This window comes from Lipotes vexillifer, unplaced genomic scaffold, assembly GCF_000442215.2.
Source record: "Lipotes vexillifer unplaced genomic scaffold, Lipotes_vexillifer_v1.1 scaffold911, whole genome shotgun sequence".
Taxonomy (NCBI): Eukaryota; Metazoa; Chordata; class Mammalia; order Artiodactyla; family Lipotidae; genus Lipotes; species Lipotes vexillifer.
The window spans coordinates 1544564-1563036 of record NW_006781377.1 but is presented as its reverse complement, the minus strand read 5'-3'; the positions used below and the strand labels follow the sequence as shown (position 1 = coordinate 1563036).

Sequence of the window (18473 nt, the reverse complement as noted above, 5' to 3'; positions counted from 1 at the left end):
GATCCTGGCGGTGGCGGGCTGCACAGGCTCCCAGGAGGGGAGGTGTGGAGAGTGACCTGTGCTCGCACACAGGCTCCTTGGTGGCGGCAGCAGCAGCCTTAGCGTCTCATGCCCGTCTCTGGGGGTCCACGCTTTAAGCCGTGGCTCGCGCCCGTCTCTGGAGCTCCTTTAAGCGGGGCTCTGAATCCCCACTCCTCACACACCGGGAAACAAAGAGGGAAGAAAAAGTCTCTTGCCTCTTCGGCAGCTCCAGACTTTTCCCCGGACTCCCTCCTGGCTAGTCGTGGTGCACTAATCCCCTGCAGGCCGTGTTCACGCCGCCAGTCCTCTCCCGGCGCTCCGACCGAAGCCCGAGCCTCAGCTTCCAGCCCCGCCCGCCCCGGCGGGTGAGCAGACAAGCCTCTCGGACCGGTGAGTGCCGCTCGGCCCTGATCCTCTGTGCGGGAATCTCTCCGCTTTGCCCTCCGCACCCCTGTTGCTGTGCTCTCCCCCGCGGCCCCGAAGCTTCCCCCTCCGCCACCCGCAGTCTCCGCCCGCGAAGGGGCTTCTAGTGTGTGGAAACCTCCTTCACGGCTCCCTCCCACTGGTGCAGGTCCCGTCCCTATCCTTTTGTCTCTGTTTATTCTTTTTTCTTTTTCCCTACCCAGGTACGTGGGGAGTTTCTTGCCTTTTGGGAGGTCTGAGGTCTTCAGCCAGCGTTCAGTAGGTGTTCTGTAGGAGTTGTTCCACGTGTAGATGTATTTCTGATGTGTTTGTGGGGAGGAAGGTGATTTCCACGTCTTAGTCCTCTGCCATCTTGGTCTCCCCTGAACATTTGTTTTAAATAGTTTTCAGAATAGCTTTCTTTGATGTGCCCTCCTTGCTGAATTCCCAACTGAAAGATATATTTCTTTTTCTGCTCAATATTTTTGAGATATAATTCACATACAATAAAGAAGCTAATTTTAAGTTTACAAATTGATGAGCTTTAGAAAATGTATGTAGGCATATAACTACCACAGCAATCATAATATAGGCTAGTTCTGTCATCCTAGAAATGTTCCCTTGAGACCCTCTGTGGTCTATTCCCACCTGTTACAATTAATGTAGTTAAAAATATGATTACGTTTAAAGCTACCATCTAGCTCTTATTTTCTATTTATCCCATCTGTTATTTGTTCCTTTATTTCCTCTTTTTTTTCTGCCTTCTTTTGAATTGTGTATTTCTTATGATTCCATTCTATAAACACTGTTGACCTATTAGCTACATCTCTCTATGTTTTTGTTCTTGCTTTTGTTTTTAATGGTCATTCTAAGATTTATAATATACTCATTCAACTTATCACTGCCTACCTTCAAATAATATAATTACATTTTATCAGCCTTTGTTCCACTGTACATATGTGTTTCCATCCACTACCCACTACCCTTGGCTGCTTTTAAAATGTTCTCTTTTTTATTATTTTTCAGGAATTTGATTTTGATGTTCCTTGGTGTGTTGCCTCTGCTTTTTTTACTTGGTGTCTACTGAGTTTCTTGGAGCTGTGAGCTTATAATTTGAGAAAGTTTTCACTGTTATTTGTTCAAATACTTTCTTCTATCCCACCATCCCTTTCCTTTATTTCTGGGAATATCATTATATGTATGTTAGATTGCTTGATTTTGTTTCAGATGTCACTGATTCTTTGTTTATTATTGTCTTTTTTCCTTTCTTTGCTTCATTTTGGATTGTTTCAAGTACTATGTCATTAAGTTCACCGGTAATATTTTTTAGGATCTCATCTGATGTTAATCCTACTCAGTGTTTTATTATTTCAGATACTGTATTTTCCATCTCTAGAAGTTACAATTAGGACTTGTTTATAGCTTTCATTTCTGTCCTCATAATGTTCATGTCTCTTTCTATCTTCTTAGGCATATGTAGCATATTTATAATAACTGTCTTAAGTTCCTTGTTTGTTATGCTATCATCTAGCATTTCTTGGTATGTTTCTATTGATTTTTCTCCTGTTTATGGGTCATATTTTCCTATTTCCAGCATTCATGGTAATTTTTGACTAGATGCCAGACATTGCAATTTTTGTGTTGTTGGGTGCTGACACCACTTGTTTTATATATTTCAAAGTTGCTAAGACAGTAAACCTTAAGTAGTCTCACCACAGAAAAGAAAAGGTAATTATGTGAGGTGATGAACATGTTAACAAACCTTATTGTGGTAATCATTTGGCAATACACACATGTATCAAATATCACGTTGTACACCTTAAACTTGCACGATGTTTTATCCATTATATTTCAATAAGGCTGGGGGGAAAATAGACACTGGGTTCTAATCACTAACAGAAAATCTTCCTTCTGATTCTATTTTTAGACCCAACAGTTATATAGTCCCAGAGTACAATAATGTCCAAACCAAAAAATTTATTCTTAATTTTGATCACCCCGGGAGTATCATTATTCCAGTCACAACGAAGCAAGTTTACCACCCTTACTACATGGTAATGCAGGGTGAACATAAAATTTACATGAAAATAAAGAGCAAATGCTCTCTGACCAAAAAAAAACATGTTATAGCAGGAGTAATTATATTACCAGGCTCAAATTTTAAAAGACCATGGTTCTAGAGCATGAACAAACAAACAGACCAATGAAACAGAACAAACAGTCTCAAAATAGACCCATATATGTGGGAATACAGAATTTGCTAAATGTAGCATGTCAAACCTATGGAGAAAAAAATATTTGTCTTTATTTTTTCTCAGACTGTCCCAATAAGATATTAGCTCAGGACAACTTTACTCTGAATTCAACTTTACTCTGATTAAATTTGGCCAAGTGAACTGACTAGTTCCTTATCCTCAAAGTGAGCATAGGCTGTTTTAAGAAGAAAGCTTGTTTGGTATCATACTTAGAATGCAAGATGTTGTGTTTATCTTTGTATATGTACGTATTACACATATTATTTAAAAGAAAGGTCCTGACTAATGGGTCTCTTCTTTCTGTGCTGTGAGGCATATGAGTACAAACACAATATATAGAAAAAAATCTTTTGACTCTTGAAAGAAAAGCAATTACCAAAAAGCAAACGTTGGTAGTGGTAGTGTGAGGATAACAACTCATCATTATTGTTCAAGAACACACGTTTCCAGCATTAAAATACTGTGTGAAAAAAACCCAACTTGTTTATAATCTTCATTTGTGGATAAACCTGAGGCATGAGAGGAATAACTAATTTATATTTGTGTAATCTCATGTTCTTCTGTAATTACCACTTGGTACTTTTGCCAGTGGTTCTATGTTTTAACAGGTCTGGATTTGTATGCGTATGTCTAAGGAAGATGCTGGTATTGGTGACTGTGAATTTCACTTCCTTAGTGTTTGACTTAAGATAGCATCCAGGTATCACAGTAGGCCTCCTTAGGAGCATGCTGTTAATGGGCACTGGCTGAGCTTCATCTGCAAGTATAGTATGAGAGAATGAAAGAGACTATGTTTCTAGAAGAGGACATTTTAAAAACAATTTTACTCTGCTTTCATTTTCCCTACCCTTGTCTAAATGGACTGAAAATGAATTACAGCTAAGTTACCTACTTGGTCCTTTAAGATGCAATTACCTAAACTTGTCGTTTTATGAATTTTTGATATTTTTTCTTACTTCCAAATCCTTTATCCTTTTTCTTTCTCTTAATCCCTTCTCTCTGCTTCCCTAACCTTTTCTTGCTGAAGAATGATACATGTGGCTCTCCAAACTCTTTTAATTACTATACTTACCATCACCTTTCATGTCTCCATCTTTTGGTTCCACGCTATTCTTTTTGCCTAGATATTTTCACCATCTTTCTTTCCTGGATAACTTGTACATACAGTTGGCCCTTGCACAACATAGATTTGAACAGCATGGGTCACTTCTATGTGGATTTTTTTTTTTTCAACAAACATACTGGAAGGATTTTTGGAGATTTGTGATAATATGAAAAAACCTGCCGACAAAACTCATAGCCTAGAAATATAGAAATAATTAAGAAAAAGGTATGTCATGAATGCATAAAACACGTAGATACTAGTCTATCCTTACATAGGCATAAGGTGAGTGATATTTAATATAAAATTAATAATGTGTTAGTTTTCTTACCATTTTATAACATTGTTTTCAAAAAATTACATTACAGTACAGTATACTGCTCTCTCCTAATTGAAGAAATTACCTGTCAGCCTATCGTCATGGGTAAGTGTTTTTTTAAAAAATGTAAATGTTTCCAATACTGTATTATGAATATGACTGTAATACTGTATGCCATACTATTATAACCATTCATTCATTAGTGTATAGGCTAGGCTATCGTGAAGTAATCATTTTGATTACACTAGGCTACCATAAAGCATTCTTATTGCAGCTTCCTCGTTATCAATACATGAAATAAATATGAATTTCTTTTTCACATGGTCTTTCCATTTTTGACATTTAGCGTTAGTAATACGTATTACATCTACAGTGTTTTGTATCATATAAGACAATATTGTTGTAGGTACTGACAGATGATTCATCTTGTAAACCGATGATGTAAACTTACGGTATTGATAATTACAGTACAGTATTGTAAAAGTATTTTCTCTTCCTTATGATTTTCTTAATAACATTTTCTTTTCTCTAGCTTAATTTATGTAAGAATACAGTATATAATGCATATAACATACAAAATATGTGTCAGTCGACTGTTTATTTTATTGGTAAGGCTTCTGGTCAACATTAGGCTATTAGTAGTTAAGTTTTGGAGGGAGTCAAAAATTCCACACAGATTTTCAACTGCGTGGAGAGTCGGCACCCCTAATCCCCCCCATTGTTCAAGGGTCAACTGTATTCTTCCGGGTTCAGCTCAGAAACCATCAAATGGACTAACATGTCAAGTTACATGCCCAGTTTATCTGTAAATATTTGTTCGTGAATGAATGAACGCATAAATGAAACAAGTCTTCCCTACATTTTCTCCTTCCTGTGTCTTCATCCCACAGCTCAAGAACAAGAGCCATATCTCAGCCTACTAATATACCATAGTGGATCATAGTATGGGCTCTACTGTCTGACTTTGCCTCTCTGGGTTCAAATCCCGGCTCTGCCCACTAAATAGCTGTGCAACCTTGTTTCCCCTTGTGGCTCAATATCTTTATCCTTACAACTGTGATCATAACACTATCTCTTGCATAGGGGTACTGTGAGAATATGATGCGATAATACATAAGGCGCCTAAAGTAGCACCTAAGCACTCTAAAAATGTAGCTATTATTATATTCAAGTGGTTCCAGTTACCTGACCCACCTCCACAGGACCTTCATGAGAACAGAGCTGTTCAGGTGCTTCTTTTCTATATCACATTCACTGATTTGTCAGCTCTGCAATCCAACAATCTCTTGAAGTCTCTCCTAAAACTACAAACTTTTTATGTTATCACAAGAAAGACTGCCTGAATGTGACAGAATGTGAAAGTTATGCTTTTTATTATATTCACGTAAAATAGTCAGTTACACTGAGTTGTCCAAATGCATTGGTGAATTAAAGCCTCCAACTCTTACAATTTTTTATACATATATCTATGCATTTATAAATACACACATATGTAAAAGATATATATTTTCTTCTAAAATAAAGTGCCCAAATCTTGATATATGGGGGCATAATAGGGAAAAAAGAATCATAAAGCTTTATCAATTATAGACTGTACTTTCTCAATATAAGAATCTGTTTTATATGCATTTATTCAGGTATAGGGAACTCTAATCACTCATTCTTTTCTGAATTCTCCTAAGTGAATTAATTTATCTGAAATATTAGAAGCCACATAGTCAACTTAATGAATCAGAGGCTGGTTCTTCTTACTGTGCCTGCCACAAAGCCTGGGCTCCCCAATGGAAGGGTAGTTAAGCCTCACTCTTAATTTTCCTGTTGTTTTGAATGTTGTCTTTCTTCTAAGATGAAAAGCAGAGAGAGAAATGAACCAGACACCTCTAATTCCAAATCCTCTGTTAGCATTCAATAAAGTCAGGGCTTGGTGAAAAGATTCCTTTCGTCTTTACATCGCCCTGGGCTTGGTGAGAAATGGTCCAGGAGGATTTGAATTGAGGGGTCCTGCTGCCTTTGTTATAATTAAATCTTGTTGGAGCCACAGAAGAAGAATTAGGGTGCAATGATCAATAGATCAAGGAGAGAACCAACTCAAATTGAAATGAAACTCTCTATGACAATGGAAAACTTTGTGAGAGCATGTTTGAATTTAAGAACAAAACAAGGGTTAAAGAAAAACTAGATGATTTAAGATAATTCAGAAAAATCCTCACTTCAAATAGAAACTAAGGCTCTATTCCCTGGTCCAACATCTTAGGTACTCTTCCTGTGTTTTCACTGTATTTTCTATTTTCTTAGACTTTTAGGGTGATCATTTGTAGACTTTGACAAGGAATGGAATTTAAAAATGCCTTTGAAAAGACTTCCACCTATCAAAGCAAGGTGAAGATGCCTAAAAATAGCTTAATATGAACACAGCCATTGCAGAATCTGGTGATTACATGTTCAAACTGCAAAAGAGCATATTTCATTCAAGCAGGCAAAAGAGAGATTGTCAGCACTGAAATTGCATTAAAACACTCTATAACTTCCCAACATATGGGAGGCTGGGATCAGTGGGAAGCCCAGATGTTTCCCAGAGTCAGAACAAGGAATGGAGTATTTTCTTTTATTTGAGGGGAGAAAAAAGGGAAAAAGGGCAAGAAAGTGTTTCCGTTTACCCAACCCACCTGAGCAGGGCCTTCACAAGAACAGAGCTGCCTAACTGCTGATTTTGGTGAGCATCTTGTTAATGGCTTGCTTGACGTGCGTGGTGGAGCTGCGTCGCCTCGTCTTGCCCTGGACCATCCTCCGGCGACGTACCTCTCTACACAGCTCGTAGAATATCTCGGTGATGTTCCCTTCCCCGGTACAGGCAGAACACTCATAAAAAGCACATGCCAATTCTGTAGCCAGCTTCTCCCCTTCTTCTGTACTAACCTGTCTGGAGTGGTCCAAGTCAGCTTTGTTTCCAACCAAGATGAGAGTCACATTCTTGGGCTTTTTGATCTCATCCAGGATGTTCTTAAGTGGCAGCACTTCCTCAAAACTTCCTCTGTCAGTAACGTCATAGACCAGCACAAAGCCTTCCCCCCATCGCATGTGTCCTTCCCTCTGAATGGTGTCTTCCTGTTGGCAAGGAAAATACGGCAGTCGGGAGACCTGGCAGTAATTGCCATGTATAGATGCTGCAAATGCTAATGCTGATCCCTTAATGACTATTCCTTATATTCAGTGTCATTAAAATTTCTTGGTAGTCTGCCTGAACAAGCTGACCTTCTCAATCAGTTTGGAGTAGAAGCATTACTTAGGGAACTAAACATTTTCTAACTGCATAGAACCTAACTTTCGGCTTCTAATTTTCTTGCCACATCATTAAGTGTGTAATCCCAAGAACTATAAAGAAATTATACTCTTAGTTGAGCATATTGCCTCTGAGACTTTTCATCACAAATAAAGAATTGGCCAATAGGTAACAGACAAGTAGACCTTATCCCATCCTTTGAGATCAGAATTAGAGGCACGGCATAGTGAAGTGGTTTTGATTTTTAAAAAAATTTTTTTCTCTCTTTAGATTAGAGACAATTAGCCCCCAGGACAGAAAAACAGTGAAAAATTGTATAGAGAGTCAAACTCAAAGCCTGGGGATTTTGGCTTCTTTTTCTATCTCAACGCCCTCCAAATATTATGCAGTCCCAATAATGACAGAACCTCATTTGCAGTGATTCTCAAAGTGGGTGATCCCTTCTTCCTAAGAAGGTAGCACGTGTGATTTGAAAATGCATTGCCTTTATAGGCTCAAATGATTTCTGCAGGCAAGTATTTCCCTGCTGCCTCTCTTTAGAATCAGTGCTGGAAGGTGAGAGCATATATAGGGAGCAGGTAGTGATGAGAAGGAAAACTGTATAATTAGCTGCAAGTATATTTCTTGGATTAAATATTTTAATTCAAGTCTTCTTGGGATCCCAAGTAACTGAAAAGCACCATGAAATCCTTCAGCTGCCTAACTCTCATTCTTAGTGGTCATGCCTAATCTTGGGAACCAAACCTACCTATGAACTTGTTTATAATTTCAGAACGACTGGCTACAAAACAAATTTATATTAGTTTCATTTTAAAATAAGTTACTATTGTTCAATGATGTGGCTCAAATTTTCAGTCGGATGTGGTGAGGTCTGAAAAGAGTATTACAGAAGGGATTCTTAAAGTATTCCAAAAAAAGATTCTAAGGTCATATAAGTTTAGAATATAATATATAGTAAATTTCTTAAAGATTCACCTTATACATAAGCATATTAAGGCTCTGAGAACTTCTCCAGTAATGATATCTATTTAACTTTATCACAGCATTCCAATGGGAGTTTTGGGAGATCTCTCCAACTCCCCAAAATATAGGTGGGCAATTCTATTCTAGATGATATTATGTGAATGTTATGATATTTTCAAAACCCCTTAGGAATACTGGGTAACTTACATAAGGATGCATATGAAAATAAGTTAATACTGTTGCAAATAAGTTAATATTGTATTTAAAATAAATAGATAATTAAATTTAAAAAGTCTTTAGGCATCATTAGTTAATTATAGGAAAGTATCTTAATTTTGTTCATATTATGCACATCTCATTTTTATTTGATCCAGAAAATATTTTAGCTTATTTTTCATTCACCTGGCCAGCAGTATCTAGTATCTCCATAGTGACAACTTCATCATCAATGGTTGCTTGGTGTCGGTAGGTTGATTCTGAGGAAAGGAGCAAAAAAGAAGGTGAAAAGGTAAATAAGTGCATGATTTAATTTGATGCTTAGAATTACAAATCAGTCACAGGAGTATGTCTGTTTTTATAGCATAAGGGAATGTGCATCCCAGGAAGTCTTTGCCTCTTATTTTATTCTCCTATGAGGCCAGCTTCCTGATGCTCTCTTCCTTCTAGAATGAGGCCTCTACATCCTAAAATGAGAACGTGATTCCCACAAGTGCATTCTACCTTGATACTCCTAAAAATCCAGTTTCTGGAATCATGTTAATTCCTGTTCCAGACAAGATGGCATATAGACAGAAGCTGTTCATTTCTATCTAGACCTCAACCCTAGGAATGTAATAAACATTAGAGGGAAGTGGATGGCTATCCATGTAAAAAATGACTGTGTAAAGCTATAAGGGACCCTTGGGGCAGTAGAAGGTGGTTGGACCCCAGTGACTGGGGGTTGGTGAGGAACAGTTACCCAACATGGAGGAGGGCTGGGCAGCATGGAGGGGAGAGGGAACAAAGCAGAGTTCATGTTGCCTCTTCAAGGTAGAAAAATGGTAGCAGTTCAATACCAGCCGGAGGCTGGTAGGATAATATCAGAGTAGTCCCCAAGCTCTGCTGGAGTCAGGAGAAGTTAGCAGGGCCAAGTGCACTAGGTGGCTGAGTGTGGCCCTGAACGTGAAATGGAAACCAGAAGTTAAAATGGTGCTGCTCTATATGAAAACTAGAACAACTGTCATAAAGCACTCAATAACTGATTAAGTTGATGAGGTTCAGGTTGAAGGACTCTCCCTGAAAGCACTAGTAAATGATAAGAAGGAAAATGTGAAAGTAAAATATAAGAGATATGGGTAATAGAAATAGACATGTTATTTTCCACTATAAAATGAGCCTCAAAGAGAGAATAAAATACATAGGAGAATGGAAGATATTTGAGGTGGTAGTGACTGAGAATTTCCCAGGATGATAGGCATTGAACAACTTCATATCAAAAGGACTGACAGTATAGAATGGATAAACAAGGTCCTACTGTATAGCACAGGGAACTATATTCAATATCCTGTGATAAACCGTAATGGAAAAGAATATGAAAAAGCATGTATGCATGTATAACTGAATCACTTCACTGGACAGCAGAAATTAACACAATATTGTAAACCAACTATACTTCAATAAAATAAATTTTAGAAAAGAACTAACAGGACACACAAGGAAAAATGTCCCACGTCTCAACCTATTACAACAAAATGTAAGGATATCAATGACAAAGAGGAAAATTTTAAAGGATCTAAAGGAAAAAAGCACATCACCTACAAAAGCGTGTGATTCAGATTGACCCTGGGCTTCTCATCAGCAAAACTGAATTCAAGATCCTAATGGAGTCAAGCAAAGCAATGAAACTACAACAAAAGCAATCCAGAATTACAGTTCTAGATAACAACAATATATCAGGTTGGAGGCGGGGGAAGAGACCAGAGGCAGGTTTGAGTGAGCTAATGTACTTGTCTTACTCCAAATGATGACATGACAAAAAGGAAAAACTGAAAAAAGTGAGCAAATTATTCAACTCAACTGTTAGAAGAGGAAAACAGAATAAATCCAAGAAGATATAAGGAAAGAAGTAAAAGAGAAAACATTAGATAAGGTTAACAAAACCAAAGCACGGTGCTTGAAAAATTAAAAAAAAAAAAAAAAGGTGGGTGGAGGAAAGGTAAAAATCTGGCAATACTGACTAATAAATTAAGAGAGAAAGTGCGATCAAACAAAATTTAGCATAAAAGGGAAAATAATTACACATTCTGGTGAAATAGTAATAAAAATAAAATATTATGAACTGTATACCAAACAAATTTCAAACTCCTGATAAATTTTGTGAGAGAAAAAAATACACAGATTGTTGCAATGAGAAATAGAACACAAGTAGATCAATACTGGGTAAAGAAATTTAAATGCTGATTGTAGATTTCTCATCATAATGAAATAGCTACACTCAATTGGCTTTATCAGAGATTGCTATTAAACATTAAACAAGCTGTTCTAGGAAAAAAAAAAGAAGAATAGCTACCCATTACACAAACTCGGACAAGAAGTATTGCAAAAGTAATATGAAGAGAAAAGAGAAAAAAATTGTAGGCTAATTTTATTCTTAAACATAGATTCAGAAATTCTAAATAAAATATTACCCAGTTGAATCCAACAGTGTAATAAGAAAAGTACATCATAAACTAGTAAGTGTTTATTTCAGTAATGCAAAGTGTGTATAACTATTAGTGCAATTAACACATTAAAGGACTAAAGAAAAAACAACCACATGATTACCTCTATAGGTAGATCTACAGCATGATAAAATGTATATAAACTTAAAGTATATGCATATATAGAAAAATACTTTTTTCAAAAAATATGTAATAGCTAGCACATACTGCTTATCATTTGAACATGAATGGTTCTAAATGCCTTACTTATGTTAACTCATTTATTCCTTACAAATATTTCATGCAGGATGTATTACTATCAGATCCATTTTATGTGAAGAAACTGAGGCACAACAACATTTAATAAGTTGCTGAAGGTCACACAGGTGTTAAGTGGTAAATGGTACAGTTGAGACTGGAACCCAGAAGATTGGCTTTAGGAATTTAGGCTTTGAACCACTGTACTAAGTAGCAACCATGTTAGATTATGTACCTATGGGAAAGAGGAGGGCAATGAATGTCAGAAGAGGGGATGCAGGAAAAATAAAGTGAAATAATATAAAGGCTTCACATACACATGACATGGTGCCAGGAAAACAGCAGCATGATTAACTTAAGTATTAACTCAATTAACTCAATTATTTGCACTTCAAGTACCCAAATCACTAACCAAGCAACTAACTAAAACCTAGAAGTTTCTTTCTCATCAGGGTAGCCAGTAAACCAGTGTTTTTATTTCATTTCCTCTCTATCTGTCTCATGTTTCTGACTTTCGTTTCTTCAGCTCATCAACTATTTTACAGTTCTTTTCTGACCACAGTTTTAAGTAACTTTGTTGTAAATCAAACCTCCTACTCAAAATAGAAACCACAGAAAGGAAACTTAACTAAGCAGCATAAGCTAGCCAAGCTAGCCTTCGACCTGCCATCAGTCGTGCGTAATGATCATTGCCATAGGCATGGCCCATTGTGAATGTATTTTCTGAAAAATAAAATTTTTAAACGAAGTTTTGTTTGTTTTGTTTTTTTTAGACTCCACATATAAATGATAACCTGGTAATGGACATCTAGGGTGCTTCTATATTTTGGCTATTGTAAATAAATGTACAGTTCAGGGAATATAGCCAATAGTTTAGAATAACTTTATATAGTGTGTAATCTATAAAAAATTGAATCACGATGTTGTACACCTGAAACTAATATACTATTGTGAATCACTATTCCTCCATTTTAAAAAATGAAAATGGGATTATGTTCAATAGATTTTAACAAGTGTATTTTACGTTACTGTCATTTTCCTATAATACATAATCCTTATGTGGTATGTACAATGATTCTCAATTCTAGATCACTCCATCCCCCTACTCTTCTATGTTAAATGGGAGATTATTGTTTTGTCTAATTGAATGCTCTAAAATACCATTTACAGTAACTACTCATCTAGAAGTTTTCTCTCAGTTATTTCCTTTTCATCTTCAGTGCTCCAGCCTGAAGAGGAGAGGCCAGAGGGCAGCACACAGCTAGGATCCATGCCCTTTTTGTTTCTCTCTCCACTGTTCTGCAGTGACCTTTCTTTGCCTTCCCTTTGAAAGGACCGGCATCAGCCCTGGAGCCTGGAAAACAGAGTTCCGGGCTCTAGCCCATCTCTTTGCACCAAAAGTTGTCTGACAGACAGGGACATTTTTCTCAGTTGCCCCCATGATAAATAGGATATGTATTTCAACCACAGAAGGTCACAGTGGGGGTAGAATAAAATATAATGAAAATGGTATGAAGTTGTGCGATTCTTTGGCTGTTTGTTAACCGAAACGGAAACGTTGAAAGGCAGGAAATGAGGGAATGTTAGCCACAGACAGAGCAGCGGGTGGCAGCAGTGATTTCATCTAAGCTGAACACTGGTTTCATGCCATTTGAAGCATTTTTTTCTTTTAGCCCCTTCTCTCTCTCATTAGGAGCCCATGTCTACATGTAAAACAGTGGAAACACTGCTTACAGAGGCAAAATGTTGTACATCGTGTGCTAGAATTATCCGAAGATAATTCTAAAAAAATGTACTAAGTACTTTGGAGTGAAATTCTACTATTCATTCTAAAACATAAGAATAAATGTGTATGTGTTTGGAGGGTGGAAACACTTTTCTTTTTTTCATACTAACAGAGAATGATAATTTTTAGTCTTTTTTCTTGAATGGTAGGGAGAATGATTGTTTAAGAGATACTTTGAAATGAACCAAATATTGTATATTTGGTCAATATTAGTTTCAAGATGGAATTAGGCATATTGAATATATATATATTAAACATATATCTGAAGTTCACTGTATATGAGAGATACATGATTTATAACCTATATTCATTACCATTTTATAAACAGAAGTATATTTTGTATACTAAAAGAAACTGATGCTCAAAGGGATGTTTTGTGTGATTAATCCTTTCACTAATTTAGCTCTTCTGCAAATTTTAACATATTAATATGGACATTTGGCTAGTACAGTAACAATGACAGTTAGTAATGTTGATTTATGCTATAGTGGGAATTGTACTAACTGGAGTTCTATTGCTGGTCTAACCACAAACTAGCCATGTAATCTTGGATAAATTTACTTCTTTGGACTTGCTTCCTTATTTGCCAAATGACGATCTCAAAGTTCCTTGCTGTGCCAATAGTAAATAGGTCTGTGAGTTGTCTGAGCACCTCTGCTTTAGTAAACAGTTGAGAGCATTTTTTCTGGGTGTGTCTCTCTCTTAGAATGAGCCTTTCCAAGCAGAGGAAATTGTAATGCAGTCAGGAAGAACCAATCTCAAAATCAAAGTGTCAGTGTGTCCAATATGTCTCCCAGTTCCTACCCTCACTCTTGTCTGAGCCTTTACTAACCAAGTAGAGACACCATAATCCATTCAAACACAGAGTAGGGTGCCTCCTAGCTAGTAGTAGTCTCTCTCTCTCTCCAACTGCCCCCAACAAGCATAAGTACACGTACACACACAACTGTACATGATCTAAGCCTTTGTCTGTGTTCTCTACCATGATCAGCATTTTCTGAAGGTTATATGACTCTCAGAGGTAGAGACTCAGTTCTTTTTTTGGAATCTAATCAGAACATAGAAGCTGTCCTGCACCCAGAACACTGCTGCCACCTCCATCAATCAGGGTTTTTTTCTGGTTAGGTGGTCCAAGTCCCAAATCCTATAGGCTCCAGTGGTGGTTTTCGAGTGCAATTCACAGACCAGCTCTGGCCTCTGACAAAGATTTCACTGGTCCATGGCGAAATGAGAAAAATTTAAGGAAAACTAAAATTGTCCAATGTAAGGGATTGAATTTTTTCTTAGATTATATCCTTCAAAACACTTGGAGGCTAATAATATTTCCTTCTTTTATGAAATGTAAGTGCCACCAGAATGTGAGTTTAATTCTCCCTCAGCCTCTGAGCCTCCATCCCTAATTGGAATTCCTGTGATAGTTCCTCTCCTTAAAAAAAAAAAATCTAAATTTTGGGAATCACTTGCTATTTTCTTTATAGAATTATCTGAAGCAAGAATTATCTGTAGCAAGCATTTTCTTTATAGAATTAGCTCAGAGCAATAGATATTCCCGTGTTGTTAACACGTTGAATAGTGTTCATCGTCTTCAGCTTCTCATGGAGCAATAATTCTGTTACAGGTTGAATAAAAGGCCCCATGTTTTTGAGGAAGGCTGTGCATTCAGAATTCAAAACTGTTTTTTGAAAATATGCCATTTTACTTTCTAAGGTAGCTTTCCCTTTGGGTGGTGGTTTTGAAACTCTATAATAATAGTATGAAGTTACATACAGGAAACGCTTGGCTCATTTTGAATCAGATGGATTGGAAACTCCTGTAGGCTAGAATATTAGTGGCTTCTAGTACATGAGTGTACACACACAGACACACACACACACATCCAGTTTCCAGGGTGACTGAATGAAAGCCTCACCTGGGAGTGAGTCATCTATCTGATACTCCTTAAGTCAGATGAGCACTCTAGCTGCCTAGCAGCTGCAGTCCTTTTGGAGCAGCACGGTACAAGGTCAGTCGATAAAATTTCATTATTCTTAGTGAAGGAAGCCCGAGTTACAGATAACTGATGCAGGAGATTTCTATTAATAGCTGTCGTTTTTCAGAAGGAATAAAACCAAAGGGAAAATGTTCACCCAAGACTAATTAAAAAGTAACATTAGTTACTAGAACATATTCAGAGAGAGCTCAAAAATTTTATGAGATCATTTTTTAGAAGCTTCATCTTTCGTTGAGATGTACTGGTACAGCTAAATAAAATTAGTATTTTTCTATTAAACTCCCATAAATTATCAAGATTCTCAGGAACTATAATCTTTATAAAACTTAGATAAGTAATAAAAATAGGAGAGTAAGCATTTACTTAGGTGGGGCAAACAATAGATAATGAATGATTTTTTCAAACCAAGTGCATTTTTAGATCCATATATATCATCTTAAGATTAGATTGTGGCTATATTAAAACATGTCAAAAATTATTGATGTTGAAAAACTTTCTTTAAGAGCAAAAACAGAGATATTAATGAATGTAGAGACGTGCTGTTCTCTTAGATTAAAAGATTAAATATCTTAAAGCTGTGAATCTTCTCAAAGTAATTTATAGTTTTAATGCAATTCCAATAAAAATTATGTCGTTATGATAGAGTTTTAAAAATTGACCTGGAAGAATAAACTAGAGATAGTAGCCAAGATAATTCTGTAAAAAAGTAAAGAAGGAAGGCTTTCTCTACTGGGTTTCAACATGTTCTCAGGAACATACAATTATCAAAAGAGTGTGGTACTGGCATTGGATGTGAAAAGCAAATCTAGAACTGCATCCTCACATACATGATCCCATGTATGAAAAAAAGGCAGCATTGGAAGCAGTGGGGAAAGGTGGGGATTGTTCAGTAAATAATAGGAGGACAGTTGGTCAACTATTTGGAAAAGATGTTGGGTCTTCACCTTTTACTTCTCACTAAAATAAATTCTATAGATTAAAAAGTTAAAGATTAGATAAAATATAAGATCACTCTCTATCCCCTTCCCTGTTCAGCTTCCCTTTGTAATGCTTATCACTATTTGACATGTATATATTTGTTTTTTGACTCTTCTCTCTTCATTAGAGTGTAGGTTCAACCAAAGCCCATGTTTTCTCCCTCTGCCTATTGATTTATCCTCAGCACCTAGAATCATCTGACACATGGAGGCATTTAATACATACTTGTCAGATGAATGAGTGAAAGCAATGAAAGGAGGCACAAGGGGAAAGAAAGCCCCCTTTTAAACTGAATGTGTGTAACCCTGTAGTGATAAACACAAAAACAAAAAACAAACCAGGAATCACCTTGCCCCACTTCATCATTCTGAGTAAGGCCAGCTGGGTCTGGGACACTGTGCCTGGTAATGAAATGATGTATGCCTCTCGCTCTTCATCTGGGTTTCAAAGACGTTGACCCTTACAAAACCAACTGAGGTCCCGAAGCATAACAAACAAAACCTCAAAGGCTTAATTCAGAGTCAAATCATAGCTTATTTGGAACCCATGGGTTTTCAGTGTTATTTTTTTTTTTTTTTTGCGGTACGCGGGCCTCTACACTGCTGCGGCCCCTCCCGCCGCGGAGCACAGGCTCAGCGGCCATGGCTCACGGGCACGTGGGATCTTCCCGGACCGGGACACGAGCCCGCGTCCCCTGCATCGGCAGGCGGACTCTCAACCACTGCGCCACCAGGGAAGCCCCAGTGTTATTTTGAAGATGAGAACTAAGTAGATTACGAAGAAGTACTCTGCTTTGGACTATGAAGAATACATGTGACGAATACCTCATCCATTAACACTACTGCTACTTTCAAGATCCACAGATATCAATTTTTGCCGCTGCTTTTTTTGTTTTTTAAATGGGCTTAAATCAGATTCATTGGCGAGAAGAGGGGGAGAAACAGAGTTTATTTATACATTTTCCCAGAATGAGCATTCACAAGTTTTATATTACTGGTACCCTCTCCTCCCCGTGCCATGCTCTCCCACACCCGATTAGCCACGACCGCTGCATCCTCTTTCTCCCACCAGAATGATGCTACGTTCACTGATGGAAGAGCATCAAGTTGTACCCGTTTCCTTCTTGCCTCTGGTTTGACCTGATTTCATTCTATGCATTAAAATTCCACAGGGGTCTAAGCACAGACGGCATGCGACACACATCCATCTTCCTACAGGGCTTCTGCCCATGATTTGATAAAGCACTTCCCAAATAGCTGCAAGATGCTTAAAAATGTTGCGACAGAAAATGTCATTCTCTCTTTTTGGGTCAAAACTTTGATCAGACAGAAGGATGAAACAAAATTTGACCTACCGAGGGTGGGATCATATTCCCAGATGAACCGTTTGGTCAGAAATCTCACTACGAGAGCTGTGGAAAAAAAAGGACAACATTTCAATCAAATTTGTCAATTTTCTTATAGTTCTTACCCTCATCAGGAAAGAGAAATAGCCCATACAACTATATGTGTTTTATGTTTCCTGGGCATATAAACCATTCAATATAAACCCGATATATCGATTTATGTTTATTCAGATAGTTTTAAAAATTCATATTGAGGCCTAAAAATTGGTGTAATGTTTTAATGGTTTGTTGTGCATTAATGAACATCTTAGATTTGTTCCTTTAGTCACAGAGTTAAAAGCATCACAATGTGAAAATGCACACATATACAGTTTTTAGCAGAACAATGAATGTAGCCATAAAGCATTACAATATGGATGTCTAAAGTTTGAATACTGATAATGATTGATAAAGACCAGTGAAAATGTGATGATTTTTACTGTAATGAAAAGATATTTGTATTATAAAAAATATTCAAAATTACAGATTTTATTAGTGAATCACTAAAGCTTCTCAAAAGTAAGGCCAATAAAGTACTTACAGTCAGGATCTGGAACTATGCCATTCACTTCACTTGCATGATCTCCTCGACCAACACTTCACCCCTGAGAGGCAGGTACTAAGATTGACCCCGTTTTTCAGATAAGGAAACTGAGGCTCTGAGAGGTTAACTCATTTAACTAAGCTCACCTAGCTAGTTAGTGGCTGAGTCAGGATGTGAATTCAAGAGGCTGTTTCCGAAGCCTGTAATTTCTCCATTGTCTAAAGGCCAAGGCCCTCTGGCTAATATTTAACTAGAAGGTGAGTCAGAAAAAGAGCGATGCTTGAGAGAGGTGGATTCTATTGTCCTTAAAAAACCGATGGGACACATGCTGAACATTTTCTTATTCTTGTATTATAGTTGAAAACAATGGTTTTTTTTGTTTGTTTGTTTGTTTGTTTTTGTTTTTTGTTTTTTTTTCTTGCGTTATGCGGGCCTCTCACTGTTGTGGCCTCTCCCATTTGCGGAGCACAGGCTCCGGACGCGCAGGCTCAGCGGCCACGGCTCACGGGCCCA

The 18473-nt window shown here is 37.3% G+C and overlaps 1 protein-coding gene across 2 annotated transcripts in view; it reads right to left on the bottom strand.

The window, feature by feature from the left end:
- Positions 1-6790: 6790 nt before the first annotated feature.
- The window catches only part of RERG (RAS like estrogen regulated growth inhibitor), a 100484-nt gene continuing 88801 nt past the window's right edge, over positions 6791-18473 (bottom strand). Inside the window, exons 2-4 of one of the 2 annotated variants that reach the window (XM_007454620.1) lie at positions 17387-17443; positions 8745-8818; positions 6791-7204 (exon numbers count right to left, since the gene is read on the bottom strand). In XM_007454620.1, the coding sequence (XP_007454682.1) occupies positions 6797-7204; positions 8745-8818; positions 17387-17443 (539 nt within the window). In that variant the 3' untranslated portion in view covers positions 6791-6796. The remainder of the gene's footprint in view (positions 7205-8744; positions 8819-17386; positions 17444-18473) is intronic. The other variant, XM_007454621.1, reaches the window with a different exon arrangement.